Source organism: Trachypithecus francoisi, unplaced genomic scaffold (genome assembly GCF_009764315.1).
Source record: "Trachypithecus francoisi isolate TF-2019V2 unplaced genomic scaffold, Tfra_2.0 Lachesis_group4, whole genome shotgun sequence".
In the NCBI taxonomy this organism is placed as follows: Eukaryota; Metazoa; Chordata; class Mammalia; order Primates; family Cercopithecidae; genus Trachypithecus; species Trachypithecus francoisi.
Window position 1 is genome coordinate 101,747,915 of NW_022681469.1, and position 24,459 is coordinate 101,772,373.

The 24,459-nt window shown below is 40.4% G+C and overlaps 1 protein-coding gene across 3 annotated transcripts in view; it reads right to left on the reverse strand.

The window, feature by feature from the left end:
- AVL9 (AVL9 cell migration associated) overlaps positions 1-24,459 on the reverse strand; it is a 103,838-nt gene that overhangs the window by 4,338 nt on the left and 75,041 nt on the right. For 2 of the 3 annotated variants that reach the window (XM_033195105.1, XM_033195103.1), the window contains 5 exons: positions 13,308-13,454; positions 10,355-10,574; positions 7,710-7,827; positions 3,818-3,871; positions 3,213-3,301 (listed from right to left, as the gene is read on the reverse strand). In XM_033195105.1, coding sequence (XP_033050996.1) covers positions 3,213-3,301; positions 3,818-3,871; positions 7,710-7,827; positions 10,355-10,574; positions 13,308-13,454 — 628 coding nt within the window. The remainder of the gene's footprint in view (positions 1-3,212; positions 3,302-3,817; positions 3,872-7,709; positions 7,828-10,354; positions 10,575-13,307; positions 13,455-24,459) is intronic. The other variant, XM_033195104.1, reaches the window with a different exon arrangement.

Genomic DNA, 24,459 nt, shown 5'->3' on the forward strand with positions numbered 1-24,459 from the left:
GAGGAGAAAAACAAAAGGAAAAATGTCTTAACTTTTGTTAAAAGACAGTGAAAGACCAACATAATTAATACATTTTTAATTAAAAAATTTTTAAAACCGTTTTTTGAGACAGTGTCTTGCTCTGTCGCCCAGGCTGGAGTACAGCGGAGCGGTCACGGCTCCCTGCAGCCTTGACATCCTGGGCTCAAGTGATCCTCCCACCTCAGCTTACCAAGTAGCTGGGACCATAGGCATGTGTGACCACACCTGGGTAATTTTTTGGTTTTTTGTAGAGACAAGGTCTCATGTTGCCCAGGCTGGTCTTAAACACTTGGCTCAAGTGATCCTCCTGCCTCAGCCTCCCAAAGTGTTGGGATCACAGGGTGAGCCATTGTGCCCAGCCAATAAATGTTAATTCACTAGAACACACCAATATGTTAATAGTAGCCAAAATATCATTTAAATTTTTAGTTTCAAAACAATCCCTTTCCATGGGAATGTCTTAAGGAAAAATAGATGATTTTTTAGCATAGGAGCCTACTTGCCTAGGCATTCTGAAAGTATACTGTTTCTTTAATACCCTCAGTGCTAGCAACACTGGCTATGTATCAGGATTATTAGAGAGCTTAAAAAGTCAAACTGCTTTGTGTATCTTAAATACCAACTTGATAATCAATAACCACCTAAACAGGGAAGAGTGGTTAGGTTGTTTTAGGGAAATGTGCTTTTGTCATCTAAAATGAAGTTATGTTAAAGATGAATAGAGCTCTATCTGCCCCAGGTCTATTGTGTCGTATACAACATTATCTCAAAAGTTGATGTTAGGCCAGGCATGGTGGCTCACACCTGTAATCCCAGCACTTTGGGAAGCCGAGACAGGCGGTTAGCTTGAGTACAGGAATTCGAGACAGACTGGGAAACATGGCGAAACCCTCTCTCTACAAAAAATAGAAAAATTAGCCAGGCTTGATGGCGCATGCCCGCAGTCCCAGCTACTTGGTAGGTTGAGGCAGGAGGATCCCGCCGGGGTTGCAGAGGTTGCAGTGAGCTAAGATTGCACTATATTGCACTTCAGCTTGGGCAACAGAGTGAGACCCTGTCTCAGGAAAAAAGGTGATGCTAAGTGAAATTATTTGACTAATACATTCCCACTGTTCTTGGAGAGGAGAGTATAGAAGAGATTTGCCTTTAGAATTTATCAGTAGCAGCATCACTAAAAATTAAGTAATAATGTATAATAATGTATCTATAATAATCTGTAATATAACATAGTTTTTCTGTTAAAAAATAAAAATTCAAAATAAGTCAAAGGCATATTGTTTGGAAATAAATGTTTGTGTGCTAAATTCCATTCCTTTGCAATAAAATTAACCTAGTGGTAGTGCTGTGTGTTCTGTGTTTGTCTTTACAAATGAGTCTGTAGAGTTTTCTGTCTCTCTCTAGGTATTCAGAAAACTGGGGATATAAGAACCCCTACACAAAGATTACCTAGTTCTGGGGCTTTTGAATTGTGTTTAGTAATGGTTAGTCAACCTCTTTCAGAAGCTAGGGAAGTAGTAATGCCCTATTTTTACAACACATTGTATGACAAAGCAGATGGGGCAAAATGTAAATAATTGGTGAATCAGAGATAACTGGGATTTTCTTGCACTGTTGCAATGTACAAATACGAAACTACATCAAAATAAAAGTTAAAAATACAGAAAAGGAACGAAAAATTTTAGAACTGATGTGGAACAATATTCAGAATATTTTAAGCGAAAACAGCTAGGTGCAGAAGAACATGCTACCATTTGTCTGACTTTGATACTAATACTGGCCTCATCAAATGAGTTGGGGAGTATTACCTTATTTAAAGATTTTGTGTAAAACTAGTATTATTTCTTCCTTAAACATTTGACAGAGTTCAAACTGAAGCCACTTGGGCAGCCTGGTTTAAATTTAAAACCTTATGGCAAGGCTTTTCATTTAAAGTCAACTAATTTCTTTCTGTTTTTAAGACTCTTGCTCTGTCACCCAGGCTGGCGTGCAGTGGCGCTGTCATGGCTTACTGCAGCCTTGACTTCCTGGGCTCAAACAATCCTCCCACTTCAGCCTTTTGAGTAGCTGGGACTACAGGCACACACCACCATGCCTACTGACTTTTAAAATTTGTTTGTAGAGATGGGGTTTCCACTATGTTGCCCAGGCTGGTCTTGAAGTCCTGGACTCAAGCAATCCTCCCACCTCAGCCTCCCAAAGTGCTGGGATTACAGGTATGAGCCACTGCATTTGGTCCAATTTATTTAATAGATAATAGGGCTATTCATATTTTCTTTTTGCAACTGTTTCGGTAATGCAAATCTTTAAAAGAATTTGTATATTTCATTTATGTTGTTAAATTTGTTAGCATAAAGTTGTTCACAATATTCCCCTATTTTCTGTTCTTTTATTTTTTTATTTTTTTGAGATGGAGTCTGGCTCTGTCGCCCAGGCTGGAGTGCAGTGGCCGGATCTCAGCTCACTGCAAGCTCCGCCTCCCGGGTTTACGCCATTCTCCTGCCTCACCCTCCGGAGTAGCTGAGACTACAGGCGCCCGCCACCTCGCCCAGCTAGTTTTTTGTAGTTTTTAGTAGAGACGGGGTTTCACCGTATTAGCCAGGATGGTCTCGATCTACTGACCTCGTGATCCGCCCGTCTCGGCCTCCCAAAGTGCTGGGATTACAGGCTTGAGCCACCGCGCCTGGCTGTTCTTTTAATTTCTGTCAGAGCTACACTAATGTCGCTCTTTCATCCCTAATGTTGGTAATTTGAATCTTCTTTCTTTTTATCTTTACCAGTCTGTAAAGATTTTATAAATATTGTTGACCTTTTCGAAAAACCAACTGTTGGCTTCATTTTCTTTATTGTGTAATACTACCTTAGCGGACAGTAGTTCCTAATGCCTACTTTTATTATGAGTCTCTGCCATTTATAAAGAACTGTGGACAGCACAGGGAATGGGGGAAGAAAACGCTGGTGAAGCTTGAATCTTGGTAACAAAACAGTGATTTCATCAGAAAATTCTGTCATAGATGTAATGAAGTTTGACCTTTTGGAATTTGGAATTTTTCAAATGAATAAAACAAAAATTTTAAAAACTCTTGTATTACTATGTGATAACACACATCTTTACAACTTTATGTTTGTTTTATCAATTACATATTAAAGATAGAAAATGGGTGTGTTGTGATTCCAATTTGTTCCTGGCTTACCAACAGCTTTTCCTGTTTGCACAACATTCCGGCTAGTTGTGACCATGACATTTCCAATTTTTTTGCCACGTTCACTATTCTGAACAGAACTGGGTAAAAGATAAAGGAAGTGTTAAGTACAATTTAAAAAAAACTCACACATGCACACAGACACATGTAGACACACACACAATAATCACTCTGTAACCATCCCAAATTAGAATTACTGAGAAAAGAAGCTAAATTATTTGTTATGAATTTATTAACCTTTTAAGCATGTGCATTTTCAGAATACATGAGAAGAATATACAGATGAACCAAAAAGTGGTGAGGACATAAGGATGTATGTATGGCTACATCTCTCTGACAGCCATGGTTTGCTAAAAGCATTTCACCAAAATAAAAATGGTAAATCCTATTATTAGTTCACACCATCCTCTATGGAACAGTGGTGTTTTCACTTTGAAACATACACACCGCTGAGCTAAAGAATGTTATGCACATATTTGGTTACTGTTTGAAGCATAAGTCTATCAAGTAGAGAAAAACAATCCCCAATTAGCAATGAAACACATGGCATAAATTCAGACTTAAGAATTTTCCCAGCTTTTTCTTTAAGTACTTACTGTGAGAATCTTAACTTCATGTCTGATACTGAGTATTGGCCTTGAAATGGATGGCTGTAAAAAAAAAAAAGTTTGAGTTTAAACTATCAGTATTTTACCAAGAAGGCTGCAAAAAAGAGTTATCACAAGAAAATATTAGTAAGCTTCTCATGGACGACACAGCTGGGTGGCAGTGCTGAATTTGGTATCAGGAAACTTGGCTTTGATCACAGCTCTCCACTTACAGTGACGACATCCAGAAAAGATTACCTAACCCCTCTGAGCTTTAGTTTCCTCACTTGTAAAACAGGTGTGTTGTGTGTTTTGTGTGTGTAGCCTGTGCTAGTGCTATCCTGACATTCTAATTTATTTGGTCTGTCTTGGGTGGGGCTCAAGCATCAACATTTTTTACAAGCTCCCCAGGACAGTCAAGGTGAGTCACTGGTTTTAGGACATGGTCATAGATCATACCTTGATCCTGGCCATCTTACAAATGTATGCTATTGGTTATGTAAATATTTGTGGATGGATCAACAAAATCTCTACTTTCTGTTAGAAAAGCAGCTCAAAAGGTAAGTCTTAAAAAAACCAGCAATATCGTTATTTTTGTAAGAAAATACATTATTCAGACTTCCCTATTTCCAATATATTAAAAGAAAAAAAGAATATGTATATATAAACCAGGCATTCTGCAATTATACAGGCAGTAGGAAAAAAAAAATCAAGCAACTTGACCACATAAATGGAGGGGTCAATATCCAATTCTTATTTCAGGGGTCCCTCTTTCAAGGTCTAACAAAGGAAGTGACCTAGTAAAATCCATAGCTACTTATAAAATGAATGGTTCTTCAAATGACAACAAACTACTCTTCATGGCCCAAAGTAATGTAACACTTCTTATTCCTAGATTCCTGAATCACAGGATTGAAATACTGACACATCACTTGATCATTCTCTATGTTCTGGAATGGCTATATTTAAGGGATGAAATATGCCTGCTGCTTGCTAAGTTAGAATACTGCCTTCCCTAATCTTTAAGAGTTAAAGGGTTTCATACTTCTCAAAAGTTATAATTAGTTTGAAATATTTCTAAATGACACCCTCTGATAACAAGAGAATTCTAGCATTTCTTATTTTATTTTTTTGAGACAGAGTCTCACTGTTACCCAGGCTGGACTGCAGTGGCGCCATCTCGGCTCACTGCAACCTGCTTCCCAGGTTCAAGCGATTCTTCTGCCTCAGCCTCCTGAGTAGCTGGGAGTATAGGCATGTACCACCATGCCCGGCTAATTTTTTGTATTTTTAGTAGAGACAGGGTTTCACAATGTTGCCCAGGCTGGTCTTGAACTCCTGAGCTCACGTGATCCACCCACCTCGGCCTCCCAAGGTGCTAGAATTACAGGCGTGAGCCACCAGGCCCGGCTGCATTTGTTATTTTTAGTTTGGTAAAAACGTTGAAAATTTGCTATTGAAGAAAACTAACTATTCACCCCAAAATATACTTCTCTGATGTGTTTCAAGATGGCTATTCAGAAGGGCTGGAAATGCAAGAATAACTGAAAAGCTGTCTTTTTGGGGGTAGATTTGCATCTGTGGAGAAAATCTGCATTAATGCAGCCTGGTTTGCTCTGAGGCCCTCCAATATCAAGATATAGGAAAGATGAACTGAGTGTCTGACACCTTTAAAGGTCTGAAAGAAACATTTACCATCAATTCTGAGGGCTGCTAAGTGTGAAGTTGGTTACACAATCCAGTCACCCTGTAGCTCTCCCTCATGCACATTAATAAATTTGCATGCCATTTCTCCTATTAATCTGCCTTTTGCCAGCTGACTTTCCAGTGAACCTTCAGAAGATGAAAGGGAAGTTCTCCCTTGGCCTGCACTATCATATCTGCGTGATTTCCCTACCTATATATTTTAGTTAACAAGTCATTCTTCAGCTTTCTTTTCAATCTAAATAGCCTCAATTTCTTCACATGTTCTTCTAAGCACTATTTCATAATCCTTTTAAAACTCATCTCAGCTAAGGCTTTTTTGGACCTGTACTAACATCTGTAGAGCTGGTTTAAGTTAAAAGCACCAGAGGTAGTGACAGATAAAGATCTTACCAGGCTTCCCAGTGCAGGGCCCAGGGGGGAGACTGGGATGGCTCTGCATGTTGACTGCTTGGACAGTCAAGGCTGACCTGCCTTCCCAGCACCACCCTGTGAGTGCCATCCTGCTAAGCACCTCCACATCTGTCTCCCTTCAGTATGTTGAGAGTAGAGACTTTGTAGTCAGTGAGGGAGAACACTTTGAACTCAGCCCTTTCATTTAATACTATTAAAATGGTTTTGCCTTTTAATTTTCTGTTTTGACTATAGTCAAATGGCAATATAGGTTTCTGCTACAGCCAACTGTGATGATTAAATTCACCAAAATTGGTGCTGAACCTAGTCATTTTTACTTTAAAAGATGGGGTCTCATTATGTTGCCTAGGCTGGCCTTGAAACCTTGGGTTCAAGTAATCCTCCCGCTTCAGTCTCCCAAGTAGCTGGGACTATAGGCACACGCCAATGTGCCCAGCTCCGTGGTTATTTTTCTTGATGCATAATACAAAGCTTAACAGACATGTTACCCAAAACCCTCTGTGTACCACCTTACTCATGCAGATACTTCCCCAAGTTGCTATGGCTTAAATATCTGGGGTGTGTGTGAGTGTGTGTGCAGCAAAGTATCCTTTTTAGCACGTCTTAAATCACATTAGAAAAGTTAACTCTAGTCCCAAGATAATATGGTAATCAGTACGAAGGTGACTTTTGTTCCTCACAAAGAAGTTTAAAATACAAATGAAAATGGTGTATGCTTGGCTGGGCATGGTGGCTCACGCCTGTAATCCCAGCACTTTGGGAGGCCAAGGTAGGTGGATCACGAGATCAGGAGTTCAAGAACAGCCTGGTCAAGATGGTGAAACCCCGTCTCTACTAAAAATACAAAAATTAGCTGAACCTGGTGGGAGGTGCCTGTAATCCCAGCTACTCGGGAGGCTGAGGCAGAAAAATTGCTTGAACCTGGGTGGCAGAGGTTGCAGTGAGCCAAGATCGCACCAGCACTCCAGCCTGGGCAACAGAGTGAGAGTCCGTTTCAAGGAAAAAAATAAAATGGTGTATGCTTGTATCATTATAAAAAACCACATCATCTTTTTTATTTTTATTTATTTATTTTTAAGACAGAGTCTCGCTCTGTCGCCCAGGCTGGAGTGCAGTGGCGCGATCTCGGCTCACTGCAAGCTCCGCCTCCCGGGTTTGCATCATTCTCCTGCCCCAGCCTCCCAAGTAGCTGGGACTATAGGCGCCTGCCACCACGCCTGGCTTATTTTTTTGTATTTTTAGTAGATATAGGGTTTCACATCGTTAGCCAGGATGGTCTCGATCTCCTGACCTTGTGATCCACCTGCCTCAGCCTCCCAAAGTGCTGGGATTACAGGCATGAGCCCAGCCCCAGATATTAACTTTAATTGGTTTTGCATACGTCATGTTTTAAAATAGCCTCCTAGTTTTACGCATACAGTAAACCAGTGGTATTTCCTTCTAGGATTCTATCTTGTTGAACCATTCTGGTAAAGAACAGCTCCAGGGAAAGAGAAGAATTACTGTGTACTGAGCATCACCAAGTGCCAGGGACTTCCTCTCTGAATCACATCGAGAGCCAGGGAAATGTCAGTGCTTCCCATAATGCTCATGCTTTTTGTATAACAATCTGAATATGGAAGCAGTTTCTAAGCTGTTTCTCTATATTTGGGAGCCTTTTTATGACCTACTTAAGGGGATTCTTGAAGATATTCACCATATCAAAGTTAAAATAGATTTTTCTTTGTATTGGGCACTCGTAAACCAACCATTATGTACTACAATCTTCAGAGGATGCGCTTACTTTGGATTTATTTCTGCAAGTGCTGGATGCTTGTTGCTGTTCCACACCCTGTAGTTGTGAGTATTCTTCCATGCTGTAACAAAAGCTGTCCCATAGTCCGATAATATCTTTTCATTATCTGTCAAGTAAATATTTGAAAGAAGTTGAGCTGGGCTATAGCCATTCAGGGATGTGAAGACTACAACCAAAAAGGGTAAAGGAATGACTTTATCCCCCTGCCCTCCCATATTTGGGGGAGATAGCCTACCAGATGTCAGGAAACTTGGGTCTAGTTCCAGAAATCCTGTTAAGGAGCTATGTGGGCCTTTGACAAGTCACTTAATCACTCAGAACTTCATTTTCCTAACTGGAAAATAAGAGGGTTGAGCCAGATATTTTCCAAGGTTCCTTACAACTCCAAAATATTTCCACGTTATCCTTACCATTATGAGGACAGTATTATTAATTAATCAAAAACTGTATGCTTGACAGTGAATAAACATACTGGTTTATATGCATGGCATAGGCAATTGGGATATCTTTCTACTTTTTTATAAATGCCATTTTTCTACAAAAAAAGAGATGAAGAATGAATATCCAAAGTGGTTCTTTCAGTCATGATGTTCTCTTCTTTGGACTTTGTCTACTTGGTGCTTCATTCTTGAATTTCCTAGCATTTCACTGTCAAAAACACTTTAAAAAGGCCATGCACGGTGGCTCATGCTTGTAATCCCAGCACTTTGGGAGGTCGAGCAGGGTGGATCACCGGAGGTCAGGAGTTCGAGACCAGCCTGGCCGACACGGCGAAACCCCATCTCTACCCAAAATACAAAAATTAGCCGGGCGCGGTGGCGGGCACCTGTAGTCCCAGCTACTCAGGAGGCTGAGGCAAGAGAATCGCTTGAAACTGGGAGATGGAGGTTGCAGTGAGCCAAGATCATGCCACAGCATTCCAGACTGGACGACAAGAGTCAGACTCTGTCTCAAAAAAAAAAAAAAGACTTAAAAGAATATACAGAAAACTGATAAAGTTTTCAGCTTTATCAATACCATGGGAAAGTATCCATGTGTGTTTCCTCCACTTGGAAGATCAGAAATGGTTTGGAGAACTGATAAAAATGGCTATTACTTCATGTATTAATTCCATGTTGTTTGCTTTGAAGGTGAAATACAAAGTACCTTTTGTTGCTAGGAAAGGAAATGAATGAAATACACAGTTCCATACACAGCATAAAGAATTTGTTCTAAGAACACGTTCCTCAAGCAGTTCATTGGGGTGAATTTCCTCATTTGACCTTGTTACTTATTAAGAATATGGGCCTAAGCCAAACTGTTTGGGATCAGATCCCGCCTAAGCCTCTTATCAGATGGATGAGCAAGCTATTTAACCTCTGTGAGCTTCATTTTCTCTTCTGTAAAAGGTGATGACAAGGTACCTACCTTCAGGATTGCTGTGAGGATGAAATGAATTACTAGAGGTAAAGTGCTCAGAACACTGGTCCCTGCATATATTTAATGTTCAAAAAAAAGTGAGCTACTATTATTCAGTGCTTACAGCCTCCTGGGCAAATATTTTTTAAAAAGCAAATTAATTAAGCTACATGACAGTGGAGACTGAAGTTTTCTTTCTAGATTACTGAATGATTTGGGGTTAAAGGATTTAATTTTGGTGTCTCAGCTGCTACACTGGTAGTGGTGGCAAACATTTAAAAATATCCCATTAACAAATGAGGACTTGTTCCTTAGCTATCTTTTACAAATGAAAAACTCTCCTGAAACCTGATTTAAAACTCCTTATATGCACCGTGAACAACTAACCTGGGAGCATGTGGCGGCGGCGGCGGCGGTGGTGGTGATTAAAAAAATCTACTGATACAACAATGTGAATGTATCTAATGCCACTGTGGAGCTGTACATTTAAAAATCGTAAAGATGGTAAATTTTATGCTATGTGTATTTCATCACAATTGAAAAAATAATGGTTAATTGAAACAAAAAGACAAGCTCAACACATTTCTAACAACTCTAGTGAATATTTGCCAAATGTCCAATGTGAAAAGCTCATTGCAGAGCTCCATTTTCACTATTCATATATTTTTTTCCCAAGGGGAATGAGATAGTTTTAATGCAGGAGTAAGTCCATGTTTACCTGCCCCATTTTAACCATTTAATAGGAATAATAATATTTCTTAGAATGGATTATAAATTTGAAGATTTAATCATTTACAACATGGTTTTCAATGATTTCTATTTTTTATATTCTTCTTTCTCCCTTTATACATCTTAAAAACATGTAGGCAGTATTCATAAATAGCTGCCAAACACAGAATACGAAGCAGCCATGTAAAAGTGATGATGTATGTTCATGTTATGTTGATACATGTTTCTAAAGTAATAAAAAGTTTCAGAAAACATGTATAAAGGGATCCATTTTTGTAAAAGGACCACCAAAAGTACCATGAAACCAAAATCCAAAATACATGCATAGGAAAAGATCTGCAAGGCTATAAAGTACTCAAGATGTTAAAAGTGGCTATCTCTGTGTGAGGGAATAACTGGTAATTTTTCTATAAGGAATATGTATTGTGCAATCCAAAACCTCATAAATGTTACAAAATGAAAAATTATAATAAAACAGTAGCTGTGTGCTCTGCGTGGTTTCTTACCTAATTGCAGTGTGGCAGCCAGCAGGGCATGAATGTAAACCGCAAACTGGGCCCGGATCCATTCGTCACCTCCCTCCCAGCCCGTGCCATCTAGGAAGACGTCATCCCGATTCTCAGTCACGTGCCTCACTAGGTAATCTGCGAACCTTAGGTCTGCAGTGGTTGGGTTAAGCAGCTTCCTGAGTTCTGGATCATGGATCTGGATCAGAGCTTCTTCTACCTAGAGGGTATCCAGGTACAAGTCAGAGTCTGGGCATTCACGCAGACATCCATGCCACACTTTACAGAGTAACTACGGGGAAGGTGGAGCTGGAAATAAAAAATATGAATAATAGCATTCTCAAAAGATGAGTCTAAGAAAGAGGTCTGTACACTGAAGTTTTCTTTCTATGTATAAAATGTTCACTTTCTGTTTTTAGAAAATAACACACATAAATGTAGTATTTTAAACTATAAAATTACTCACATAGATTGCAAATATTTGGGAAAACATAGAAATACATGTAAAAATCACCTTTATTTCACTAGCAGAAATGAACACATTTAACAAGTGTAATTCCTTAAATACTTTTTCTTTTGAGTGCAGATATTTTAGAATATTCTTGGTTTTTTTTTTTTTTTTGAGACGGAGTCTTGCTCTGTTGCCCAGGCTGGAGTGCAGTGGTACAATCTCGGCTCACTGCAAGCTCCGCCTCCTGGGTTCACGCCGGTCTCCTACCTCAGCCTCCTGAGTAGCTGGGACTACAGGCGCCCGCCACCCTGCCCGGCTAATTTTTTGTATTTTTCGTAGAGACAGGGTTTCACTGTGTTAGCCAGGATGGTTTCGACCTCCTGACCTTGTGATCCACCCGCCTCGGCCTCCCAAAGTGCTGGGATTACAGGCGTGAGCCACCATGCCCAGCCAGATACTTTAGAATATCTTACTATGTAATAATTGGTATACTAAGAAATACATGTAACTTACAGGTTAGTTTTGAAGTATAATAATAAAAGAAATTCCTGGCCAGGCGCGGTGGCTCAAGCCTGTAATCCCAGCACTTTGGGAGGCCGAGACGGGCGGATCACGAGGTCAGGAGATCGAGACCATCCTGGCTAATACGGTGAAACCCTGTCTCTACTTAAAAATACAAAAAACTAGCCGGGCGACGAGGCGGGCGCCTGTAGTCCCAGCTACTCGGGAGGCTGAGGCAGGAGAATGGCGTAAACCCGGGAGGCGGAGCTTGCAGTGAGCTGAGATCCGGCCACTGCACTCCAGCCTGGGTGGCAGAGCAAGACTCCGTCTCAAAAAAAAAAAAAAAAAAGAAATTCCTATGAACCCACCAACCAACCACAGAACTAGAATGTAACCAATAATGTTGAAGCAGCTCCATAGTTCTCCCATCCGTATCCTCCTGTCTTGGAAAATGTATATACTTTTTCTTCTTCAAATTTGGGATTATAATAAATACATCTTTGAATCCTGAACTTTCATTATATTATAACCATTCGCCCAAGAAACATGTTTTCGTATGTTCTGTCAGAAACTACAAAAACCTTAGTGTGGCTGAATTTTTTTGTTTTGAGATGGAGTTTCACTCTATCGCCCAAGCTGGAGTGCAGTGGCACAATCTTGGCTCTCTGCAACCTCTGCCACCTGGGTTCAAGCGATTCTCCTGCCTCAGCCTCCCGAGTAGCTGCAGCTGGGATTATAGGCGCCTGCCACCACACCCAGCTAATTTTTGTATTTTTAGTAGAGACGGGGTTTCACCATGTTGGCCAGGCTGGTCTTGAACTCCTGACCTCATGATCCACCCACCTCAGTCTCCCAAAGTGCTGGGATTACAGACTTGAGCCACTGTGCCTGGCCTTTTATTTATTTATTTATTTATTTATTTATTTAGAGACAGGGTCTCATTCTGTCACCTAGGCTGGAGTGGAGTGGTGCGATCTTGGCTCACTGCAACCTCCACCTTCAAGGTTCAAACGATTCTCCTGCCTCCGCCTCCCGAGTAGCTGGGGCTACAGGCACGCACCACCATGTCTGGCTAATTTTTTTTGTATTTTTAGTAGACACAGGGTTTCACCATGTTGGCCAGGCTAGTCTTGAACTCCTGACCGCAGGTGATCCACCCACCTCGGCCTCCCAAAGTGCTGGGATTACACGTGTGAGCCACTGCGCCGAGCCTTATGAAATTTCTCAAAAATTATTTCAGGCTGGGTGTTGTGGCTTATGCCTGTAATCCCAGCACTTGGGGAGGCCGAGGTGGGTGGATCACCTGAGGTCAGGAGTTCGAGACCAACCTGGCCAACATGGTGAAACCCTATCTCTACTAAAAATAGAAAAAATTAGCAAAGCATGGTGGTGGGCACCTGTAATCCGACCTACTTGGGAGGCTGAGGCCGAAGAATTGCTTGAACCCAGGAGGCGGAGGTTGCATGGAGCTGAGATCGCGCCATTGCACTCCAGCCTGGGGAACAAGAACAAAACTGTGTCTCAGAAAAACAAAAAAAGAGGAAAAATAAAGATTATTTCAGTTGTAAAATAAATGATTTAAATTTCTTATATATTGATGTCAAATATTTATTCCTAGCTTCCTTCTTGGTATCAAGAGCATTCTAAACAGGCTAGAAGGACTGAAATTACTTAAACAACAAACACATGTTAAAAATCGTGAGGTAGTGGTAGGCCCAGTTGCTCAGGTTGGAATCCTGGTTTACCCGTTTACTGGCTGTTTGATATTGTACAAATCACTTCATCTCTCTATTTCTTAGCCTCTGCAGGTATAAAATGTGGATAGTACAGTTCTATTGACTGTGTTTTTATGAGAATTAGACCAGTTAATACACATAAAATACTTAGAATACATGGCATGCAGTATGCAGTTACTATCATTACTAGTGTTGTTACTATATATTCATAATTGTAGTTAAGAAAGGAAAACTGGGATGAGCAGGGCCAAATACACACACTCACACATAAACGTACTTCCACAATGGCATCACTGAGGTGTTTCTGTTGTCGAAAAAGGATGTTAGTAGCTCCAGCAACAAACCCCCGAACGGTGACATCGGAGAGAAGATGATGCTGCTGCAATGCCATGTAAGGCAAACACAGATATCCCTATGAATTAGAAGAGTAATAGAAAATATCAGAAAAGTAAAAGGTTACCCTTCTCTTTAAACTTAGAGGGCTAACAGTAGGAAAAGAAACTTCCATTCTTTCTTGCCCTGTCTGTAAGTCAGCTAATCTTTGACTCAATAAAATAATATTCCAGAGGAACTTCAAGTCTTGACTACAGTAAGTCCAGTTAATGATTAGCTAATTGTCTCCATGAATGGTCAAATCTTGGCAAGGTGGTTTAATATGAAGGTTGTCTTTCTTGATCACTTTGTTCTCATTCAATTTAAAAGCCTCTACAGTAACTAATGAATTGAACCTTTTCATTTAGGAAATGAAGCATTAAGCCTGTTAATAAGTACATTTTTTAGTAGAAGGCTGTTAAAAATTTAAAATACATGCATCTGCACATAACCACCAAAGCACTATTAAGAGAACAGCAAAGTACTGCATAGCATTTGTTATACTGTACTATGTTAAAAATCATGCAAAAAAAGATTTCAAGGTATTTGCTACTAAATATTTAAAGCAAAAATGACACTGGCAGGATTTGTGTATTTAATTAATTTCCATTTGAATTTTATTTGAAAACAGCACTGCTCCAAAAATTACAGTGGAATTGCTAAACTGCAGCAGGCATCTAAGTATACAAAAAATCCAGCATACTTCCTGAGAGTGCAAGTGTTAACATTGGAATGATTCACTGAAGGAAGATACGCAATTTCTGTGGAAAGATTGTAAATCAGAATAGGTTTTCAACAAGTGGCATGACTTGTATATAGAGCCAGGAAGGCAGACTCACTGAGCCCCTGAACTTGTTTTCAGCCTCAAGTTCTGTAAGATTTTTTTTACATCTCATCACTTTTTAAAACACAGAATTATGTCATCTGGACAATGTTGTGTTTACATCATGAGACAAATCTCTCTGAAGACAGGAGATAGCCCCTTTGCAACTTGATATTCTTTATGGCAACTAGGAGAGCGCTTTGTGTGTAACTTAACAGGTGGTTGTTAAGTACTTAATATGAAAGGGAAGACTTCCAAAAGTTGGAATACATGTCTAGTAATTTGGTTATATTCTTACTCTTGAAAATGTCTTTTGTTGCTTGATCAGACCCTAACTAACAGAAGCAGCGAAAATAAATCCATGCCTTTGCATTAGAGATGCTCACTATAAAGCTTCTCAACCCAGGGTCTTCATTCAGAATCAGTATTATATTTCATAATAATAACAAAACTAAAAAGTATGTTTTTAAAAAATAAGGTCAACGCTTTTAAAAAATGTTTAAGGCCGGGCGCGGTGGCTCAAGCCTGTAATCCCAGCACTTTGGGAGGCTGAGACGGGTGGATCACGAGGTCAGGAGATCGAGACCATCCTGGCTAACACGGTGAAACCCCGTCTCTATTAAAAAATACAAAAAACTAGCTGGGCGAGGTGGTGGGCGCCTGTAGTCCCAGCTACTCAGGAGACTGAGGCAGGAGAATGGCGTAAATCCGGGAGGCGGAGCTTGCAGTGAGCTGAGATCCGGCCACTGCACTCCAGCCTGGGCGACAGAGCGAGACTCCGATTCAAAAAAAAAAAAAAAAATGTTTAAAAATCCTTTAAAAATTTCTAAGTATATATGCCTTTTGGCCCAGCATTCTGCTTGTAATTTATCCTACAGTATCCTACAAATATTATATCATGTGTGATATTATATTTATGAAAATAAATGCAATATCAAAAAACTCAAATCCAAACTGTTCATGAATAGGGGACTAATAAATGTTCATCCATACAATGAACCTGCAGCCATAAAAAGCGATGATGTTCATCTCCAAAGAACATTATGGGCCAGGTGTGGTGGCTCATGCCTGTAATCCCAGCACTTTGGGAGGCTGAGGCAGGCGGATCACTTGAGGTCAGGAGTTCGAGACCAGCCTGGCCAACATGCTGAAACCCTGTCTCTACTAAAAATTCAAAAATTAGCCAGGCATGGTGGTGGGCACCTGTAATCCCAGTTACTTGGGAGTCTGAGGCAGGAGAATCGCTTGAACCCAGGAGGTGGAGGTTGCAGTGAGCCAAGATAGCACCACTGTACTCCAGCCTGGGTGACAAGAGCAAAACTCTGTCTCAAAAAAAATAAATAAATAAAAAATAAAATAAATAAAAAATAAAGGGCAAAATGGGCACATTCTGCTACCATTTGTAAAAAGGGAGGGGAAAATATGCATTTGTTTCTGCATAGAATACCCCCAGAAGGAAAGATAAGACAGTGACAATGTTGGCTGCCACTGGAGAGGGCTGCTGGATAGCAGGGGATGGAATGGAAGGGAGACTTTTTATTAGCAATGCTTTGGAATCTTTCAAATATTGAACTATGTGGAAGCATTATATATTTATAAAAGTATTTAAAATAGTTCAAAATAGCTTTAAAATTGTAGCATTACTTGCTGGGTGTGGTGGCTCATGTCTGTAATCCCAGCACTTTGGGAGGCCAAGGGGGGCAGACTGCTTGAGCTCAGGAGTTTGAGACCAGCCTGAGCAACATGGTGAAACTCCATTTCTACCAATAATACAAAAATTAGCCGGGTATGGTGGCCTGCATCTGTGATCCCAGCTACTCAGGAGACTGAGGTGGGAGGATCCCTTGAGCCTAGGAGGTCAAGGCTGCAGTGAGCTGAGATCACACCACTGCTCTCCAGCCTGGGTGAAAAGCAAAACTCTGTCTCAAAAATAAATAAAGTTACAAATAAAATGAAACTTAAGGGAATTCCAAATTAAGTCATCTTTTGGGGGAGGCTATTGTGTGTTTTTTTTAAAGAGTACCAGATATTAGCCAGACTCCGTCTCAAAAAAAAAAAAGAGTACCAGATACAATAAAAGCCAAACAAAGAAATGGCTACTGCTCTTTAAAAAAGTTTTAAAACTCAGCAGAACAGAACACTATCTTCCTATATAATGAAATAATCTTCCCTATCGCTCAAACACTGAAAGTAATTTTTTTTTTGTTTGAGATGGAGTCTCGCTGTGTCCCCCAGGCTGGAGTACAGTGGTGAGATCTCGGGTCACTGCAAGCTCTGCCTCCCGTGTTCACGCCATTCTCCTGCCTCAGCCTCCCGAGTAGCTGGGACTACAGGTGCCCACCACCATGCCTGGCTAATTTTTTGTTTTTTGTATTTTTAGTAGAGACAGGGTTTCACCGTGTTAGCCAGGATGGTCTCGATCTCCTGACCTTGTGATCCACTGGCCTCGGCCTCCCAAAGTGTTGAGATTACAGGTGTGAGCCACCGTGTCTGGCCAAAAGTCACATTTATTTGGCTATAGGTTGAGGTAACTTTTTAAAAAATTAAAATTAAAAACAATTTTATTTTTATTCTCGACCCCCAGTGCTTCATTTGATTAGCCTTAAACATTATTATTTTGGCTGGGTGTGGTGGCTCACACCTGTAGTCCCAGCTACTTGGAAGGCGAAGGCGGGCAAACTGCTTGAGCTCAGGAGCTCAAGACCAGCCTGAACAATATGATGAAACCCCATCTCTACAAAAAATTAGCTGGGCATGGTGGCAAGTGCCTGTGGTCCCAGCTGCTTGGGAGGCTGCAGTGGGAGGATTGCTTGGGCATGGGAGGTAGAGGTTACAGTGAGCCAAGATTGTACCACTGTATTCCAGGCTGGGCAAGAGTGGTGAGACCTTGTCTCCAAAAAAAAAATAAAGATTAAAAAAAATTTATTTTTAATTTTTTTTAAAATGATAACTATTCGTTAAGATGAGGTCTTGGTCTTTTGCCCAGGCAGGAGTGCAGTGGCATGACCATGGATCACTGCAGTCTTGACCTCCTGGGCTCAAGTGATCCTCCCACCTCAGCCTTCCAAGTAGCTGGGACTACTGGCACATGCCCCCACACCCGGCTAATTTCTTTTTTTTTGGAGTGCAGTGGCAGGATCTCGGCTCACTGTAACCTTCGCCTCTTGGGTTCAAGCGATTCTCCTGCCTCAGCATCCTGAGCAGCTGGGAATACAGGTGTGTGCCACCATGCCCAGCTAATTTTTGTATTTTTAGTAGAGATGGGGTTTCACCATGTTGGCCCGAATGGTCTTGATCTATTGACTTCAGGTGATCCACCTGCCTAGGCCTCCCAAAGTGCTGGGATTACAGGCATGAGCCACCGCACCTGGCCCCAGCTAATTTTTAAATTTTTACTTTACTTAGTAGAGTTGAGGTCTCACTATTGTTGCTCAGGCTGGTCTCAAATTCCTGAGCTCAAGTGATTCTTCTGCCTTGACTGTTTCAAAGTTTTTTAATCGACAATAATTGCATTGAGGTAATTTCTTTCTTTCTTTCTTTTTTTTTTTGAGATGGAGTTTCGCTCTTGTTGCCCAGGCTGGAGTGCAATGGCGTGATCTCCACTCATTGCAACCTTTGCCTCCCAGGTTCAAGTGATTCTCCTGCCTCAGTCTCCTGAGTAGCTGGGATTACAGGCATGCACCGCCACACCCAGCTAATTTTGATTTTTAGTAGAGACGGGGTTTCTCCATGTTGGTCAGGCTGGTCTTGAACTCCCGATCTCAGGTGATCCGCACGCCTTGGCCTCTCAAAATGCTGGGATTACAGGCATGAGCCACCGAGCCTGGTCGCATTGAGGTTATTTCTAAATAGAGTTCCATTATAGTGACTCAGCTAATTTTACTAAATAATGGCAAAAATCTCATAACTAGAAGAGGGAGAAAGTTGATGAGTAAGATTAAAGCAGGTGGGACTCCAAGCTCCAAGGGCTCCAGTTGTTTCTGGCCAGTCCTCCATTAACTACTTGGCTCCAAAGTGCAGCCAATTCCAGAACACTTTCAGTAACAAGATGGGAAGACTTAAAATCAGGGAAGAATGGAAAAAAACCCCTCAGGATTGTCTTTTCACATCAGAAAATAGCTACTGTATCTTCCTCTTTATCTTTTTTTCCACTTCCCTCATTCCCCTTCAATGTTTCTCTGGTTAGAAAGTGATGGAGCAGCAGAGCATAGATACTACACAGGCCCAAATCATCCTCTAATATCCTACTTCTTCAGTGTCCCAGTTACCTTCCCATCACCCTATGGGAAGCCTACCCCACAGCTGCCTCCAGCCCCACCTCTTCTTCCTTAGCACCCGTTTCTTCTCTACACTTCCTGAATCAGCTCTCAGGAAAGGTGCAAGTATATTTTAGAAGCTAGTATCCGCCGGGCACGGTGGCTCAAGCCTGTAATCCCAGCATTTTGGGAGGCCTAGACGGGCGGATCACGAGGTCAGGAGATCGAGACCATCCTGGCTAATACGGTGAAACCCCGTCTCTACTAAAAATACAAAAACTAGCCGGGCGAGGTGGCGGGCGCCTGTAGTCCCAGCTACTCGGGAGGCTGAGGCAGGAGAATGGCGTAAACCCGGGAGGCGGAGCTTGCAGTGAGCTGAGATCTGGCCACTGCACTCCAGTCCCGGCGACAGAGCGAGACTCCGCCTCAAAAAAAAAAACAAAAAAAAAAAGAAAAAAAAAAAAAAGAAGCTAGTATCCACAGCATTTACATACTAAGCCTCCTCTCTGAAACTGACATGAAAGGCATCAACCTCAGACAAGTTCATGTACCAGAGAGAGGACTAGAAAGTTGGGGAACTGGAGACTTTCTTCCGGAAATAATTGTTTTATTGTGTAGAAATTTGTTTCCATTTATTCATATAACTACTCTACTTCAGCAATATTCCCCAGGCACCCAGGCATCTCTCCAGCTATTTCTAAAATTACTTTTCAAAATGTTTTGCTAACCTAATTCATTCTGTACAAGGATTTTAAGATCTTCAAGAGAAAAAGCCTAAAGACAATTTGGTTTTAAGAATATTTCATATTCCAAAGTTACTGACATGAAAAAGTCAGCACTGCCATTTAAAACTGTGATTAAAGAAATTAGATTTTCATCCAAACACTCAAAAACATAAAACCAAAAAGACAAATATTTTATAGGGACGTTAGTAAGCCCATCATATATTTAATACTGATACTGTATATGGCACACAAATCTAATATTCCGCTAAACATGCTTTATTGACAAGACACAAAATACATCTTTAGATTACTTTGTCAGCAACCTGACAAAACCAAAATCCCTCTACAGTTAATTTCTCTCTTGATATCTTCACAGTAGTAAAAATTAGAGGGCAGGTGGGTGAAACAGCAAAGTCAGGGCTCTGAAAGGTATAGGAAGTCATAACACAGCTCAGAAAGCCCACAATTTGTGGCTACTTGCTTTACCAGTAGTCTGAGAAACCTGAGTTTTCTCCCCAAGTTCTTGAATTCCAGTTTTAAGAAACTGCATTGGTTTAATCATGAAATCAGTTAAGATAATTTCAGAATCCCAAGCAAGTTACAAAATGAACAAAGATGGCATTCTGTATTAACTATTCACCAACAATGACTCTGGGCAAGTACATTTTTGCAAAGCTGGGTAAACCCAGAAATAATGTATGAAATAATATAGGAGAGGAATAAATACATTGTTCAAGCCAACATTACCCATCTTTCTTTTCCACATAAAGTTTTACTTCATAAATACCAGACAATATTCAGGGAAAAACAGAATACTTTGTTCTAGTAATTGAAAAGGTGATACATCTGCCTTTCATGGTAGACTGCAAGATCACAGATGACAAGAATTCAGAATCTAGTATGGTGTCTGGCTCATGGAAGGGCAATAAATACAGTTGGTTCTCCACATCCATGGGTTCCACATACCAGATTCAACCGACCTTGGATTAAAAATATTGAGAAAAATAATAATACAAAATTAACCCTAGCATGGTAACTATTCACATAGCATTTACATTGCATTAGGTATTATAAATAATCTAGAGGTGATTTAAAGGATACGGGAGAGGCTGGGCACAGTGGCTCACGCCTGTAATTTCAGCACTTTGGGAGGCCAAGGTGGGCAGATCACCTGAGATCAGGAGTCTGAGACCAGCCTGGTCAACATAGTGAAACCCTGTCTCTACTAAAAATACAAAAATCAGCTGGGCATAGTGATGGGCACCTGTAGTCCCAGCCACTTGGGAGGCTGAGACAGGAGAATCGCTTGAACCTGGGAGATGGAGGTTGCAGTGAGCCGAGATCATGCCACTGCACTCCAGCCTGGGGGACAGAGCAAGACTTTGTCTCAAAAAAAAAAAAAAAAAAAAAAATATGTGGGAGGACGTGCACAGGTCATATGCAAACACTATGCCACTCTATGTAAGTGACTTGAACATTCTCGAATTTTGGTATGGGGAAGTTCCTGGAACTAATCCCCCATGAATAATGAGGGATAACTGTACTTGTAGAATGAGAAATTAAAACAATTTTTTTTCTGTTCTACTTTGAAAATTCACAAATAGCAATAAAAGTTTTTCTGCAAAGGATGAAAAAAAATCCAAACAATGTAGCTTCTAGAATATGTCTCAGCATCAGTGTAACTTATTTATTTTATATAGAGACAGGGTCTTACTCTAAACTCTAAAGCTCAGACTGGAGTGCAGTGGCACAGTCATGGCTCACAGAAGCCTCAAAGTCCTGGGTTCAAGAGATCCTCTTGCCTCAGCCTCCCAAGTAGCTGTGACTATAGGCATATGCCACCGTGTCCAGATCATTTATTTTACTTTTTCGTAGAGATGAAGTCTTGCTTTGTTGCACAGGCTGGTTTCTAGATTCTGGTTTCAAGCAATCCTCCCTGCCTCGGCCTCCCAAAGTGCTGGGATTACAGGTGTGAGATACTATGTCCAGTCCAGTGTAACTTTTGACCCAGTGAAGTTGACTGCTTCATCTTAATGCATTACTGACATTAAGAAATGATATCCTGAGAAGACTGAATTAAAGATTCAACTTGATTTACTATATTGTGCTTGTTATTAAAAAATTCAAATACATTCTGGTTTTTATAAAAAGATTAAAAAATAGTGTTAGAACAATTAGCCAAAACACTGTTATATTCAAATGAAGTTTACAAATATAAGTACACTTAATAAGTGTATGTATTAAGTATACTTAGTAAATATATATGTATACTTATTTATTAGTTATAACTTACCTCACTTATAAGTGATATAAGTTAGACATCTAAGTTTTCTTTTAAAATTGTAGTATTTTGATATATATAGGCAACTCTTTTTATTGTACTTTACTTTATTGTGCTTTTTCTAAACTGAAGGTTTATGGTAACCCTGCAACCGTCGTCTATTTTTCCAACAGTCTGTGCTCACTTCCCTGTCTCTGTCACATTTTGGTAATTCTCACAGTATCTCACACGTTTTCCTTATTATTGTGTTTCTTTTTTTTTTTTTTTTTTTTGAGACGGAGTCTCGCTCTGTCACCCAGGCTGGAGTGCAGTGGCCAGATCTCAGCTCACTGCAAGCTCCGCCTCCCGGGTTTACGCCATTCTCCTGCCTCAGCCTCCCGAGTAGCTGGGATTACAGGCGCCGCCACCTCGCCCGGCTAGTTTTTTGTATTTTTAGTAGAGACGGGGTTTCACCGTGTTAGCCAGGATGGTCTCGATCTCCTGACCTCGTGATCCGCCCGTCTCGGCCTCCCAAAGTGCTGGGATTACAGGCTTGAGCCACCGCGCCCGGCCATTATTGTGTTTCTTATGCTGATTTGTGATCCGTGATCTTTGATGTTACTATTGTCATTGTTTTGAGGTGACATGAACCACGCCCACATAGACAGCAAACTTAATAAATGCTGTGTGTGTTCTGACTTCTCCACTCACTGACTGGCCGTTCCTGTCTCTTCCCCTCTCCTCAGACCTCCCTATCCCCTGAGATGCAGCAATATTTAAATTAGGCCAATTAACAACCCTACAGTGGCCTCTACGTGTTTCAGTAGAAGTCTCACATCTTATTTGAAATCAAAAGCTAGAAATGATTAAGTGTAGTAAAGAAGGCATGTTGAAAGCTGAGACAGAAATCTATGCCTCTTGCACCAAACAGTTAGCCAAGTTGTCGATGCAAAAGAAAAGTTTTTGAAGGAAATTAAAAGTGCTACTAAAAGTGTTTTTTTGTTTTTTTTTTTTTTTTTAACCAGTGAACACACAAATGGTAAGAAAGTGAAACAACAGCCTTATTGCTGATATGCAGAAAGTCTGATTGAGTGGTCTGGATAGAAGATCAAACCAAAGAGAACATTCCCTTAAGCCAAAGCCTAATCTACAGCAAGGCCTTAACTCTCTTCAATTATATGAAAGCTGAAAGAGGTGAGAAGATGCAGAAGTATGAAGCCAGCAGTTAGCTCACCATGTTTAAGAAGCCATCTCTATAACATAAAAGTACAAGGTGAAGCAGCAAGTGCTGATGGAGAAGCTATAGCAAGTTATTCAGAAGATCTAGCTAAGGTCATTGATGATTTTGAATACAACAGATTTTCAATAAAGACAAAACAGCTTGCTACTGGAAGAGGATGCCATCTAGGACTTTTGTAGGTAGGGAAGAAGTCAATGCCTGGTTTCAAAGGTTCAAAGGACAAGGTGACTCTTACTGGGGGCTAAAGCAGCTGGTGACTTTAAGTTGAAGCCAATGATCATTTACCATTCCCCAAATCCTAGGGCCCTTCAGAGTTATGCTAAATCTGCTGCCTGTGCTCTAGAATGGAACAACAAAGCCTGGATGATAGCACCTCCTTATGGCATGGTTTACTGTATATTTAAGGCCACTGTTGAGACTTACTACTCAGAAGAAAATAAAGATTCCTTTCACAATATTACTGCTCATTGACAATGCACCCAGTCATCTAAGGGCTCTAATGAAGATGTACAAGGAGATTAATGTTTTCTTCTTGCTTATGAACACAACATTCATTTTGGAGCCCATGGATCAAGGAGTCATTTTAATTTTCAAATCTTATTATTTAAGAAACACATTTCATAAGACTATAGCTGCCATGGATAGTGATTCCTTTGATGGATCTGGGCAAAGTAAATTGAAAGTCTTCTGGAAAAGATTCGTTACTCTAGATGCCATTAAGAACATTTGTGATTCACAGGAAGAGGTCAAAATATCATTAACAGGAGTTTGGAAGAAGTTGATACCACTCTCATGAGTAACTTTGAGGGGTTCAAGACCTTGGGGGAGATTTGGTGGAAACAGCAAGAAAATTAGAATTAGAAGTGGAATCTGAAAATATGACTGAATTGCTGCAATCTGCTGATAAAACTTGAACAGATGAGGAGCTGCTTCTTAGGGATAAGGAGAGTGGTTTCTTGTGATGGAGTCTGCTGCTAGTGAAGAAGATGTGGTGAATGTTGTTGAAATGACAACAAAGGATTTTTACTCATTTATATTTAAGGATTTTTATTCATTTACATTTAAATAAATTAAAAATTAATTATTTAATAATTGTACTTCACTTTATTGTGCTTTTAACATAATTATTAAGTTTTATTCACTTTGTTGTGTTTTTAAAATAATTACTAAATTTTAAATAATAAACATTTACTATTTAAAAAATAATAGAGTCTCCCTCTGTCGCCCAGTCTGGAGTGCAGTGGTGTAATCACAGCTCACTTTAGCCTCAACCTCCAGGGCTCAACAGAGCCTGCTAACCTCAGCCTCCCAAGTAGCTGGGACCAGAGGTGTGAGTTACCACGTCTGTGTAATCAAACTCCTGGCCTCAAGTGATCCTCCTGCCTCAGCCTCTCAAAGTTTTGGAAACAAAAAAATTCCTGAGACTCGTTTTATCACACTGTTCTGTAACTGAACCATAGTATCTCCGAGGTGTGCCTGTATTTATTGAGCGCAATCAAGGCTGTCTGGACTTCCTTAATTCTTTTATTAAGGAGAAACCTGAATAATTAAAAATAGACGCAAGAGAGTGATTGTGAATATGACTCATATCTACTAAGTTTCAAAACATTTACCAATCAAAATCCCCTATATACTTCCTTACAGACTTATACTATGGTCACAGATGCCACAGTACTATATATCTGGTATATATTTTACAGTTTTCAAGGAAAATTTTCTATCTGAAAATGCGTTGAATACC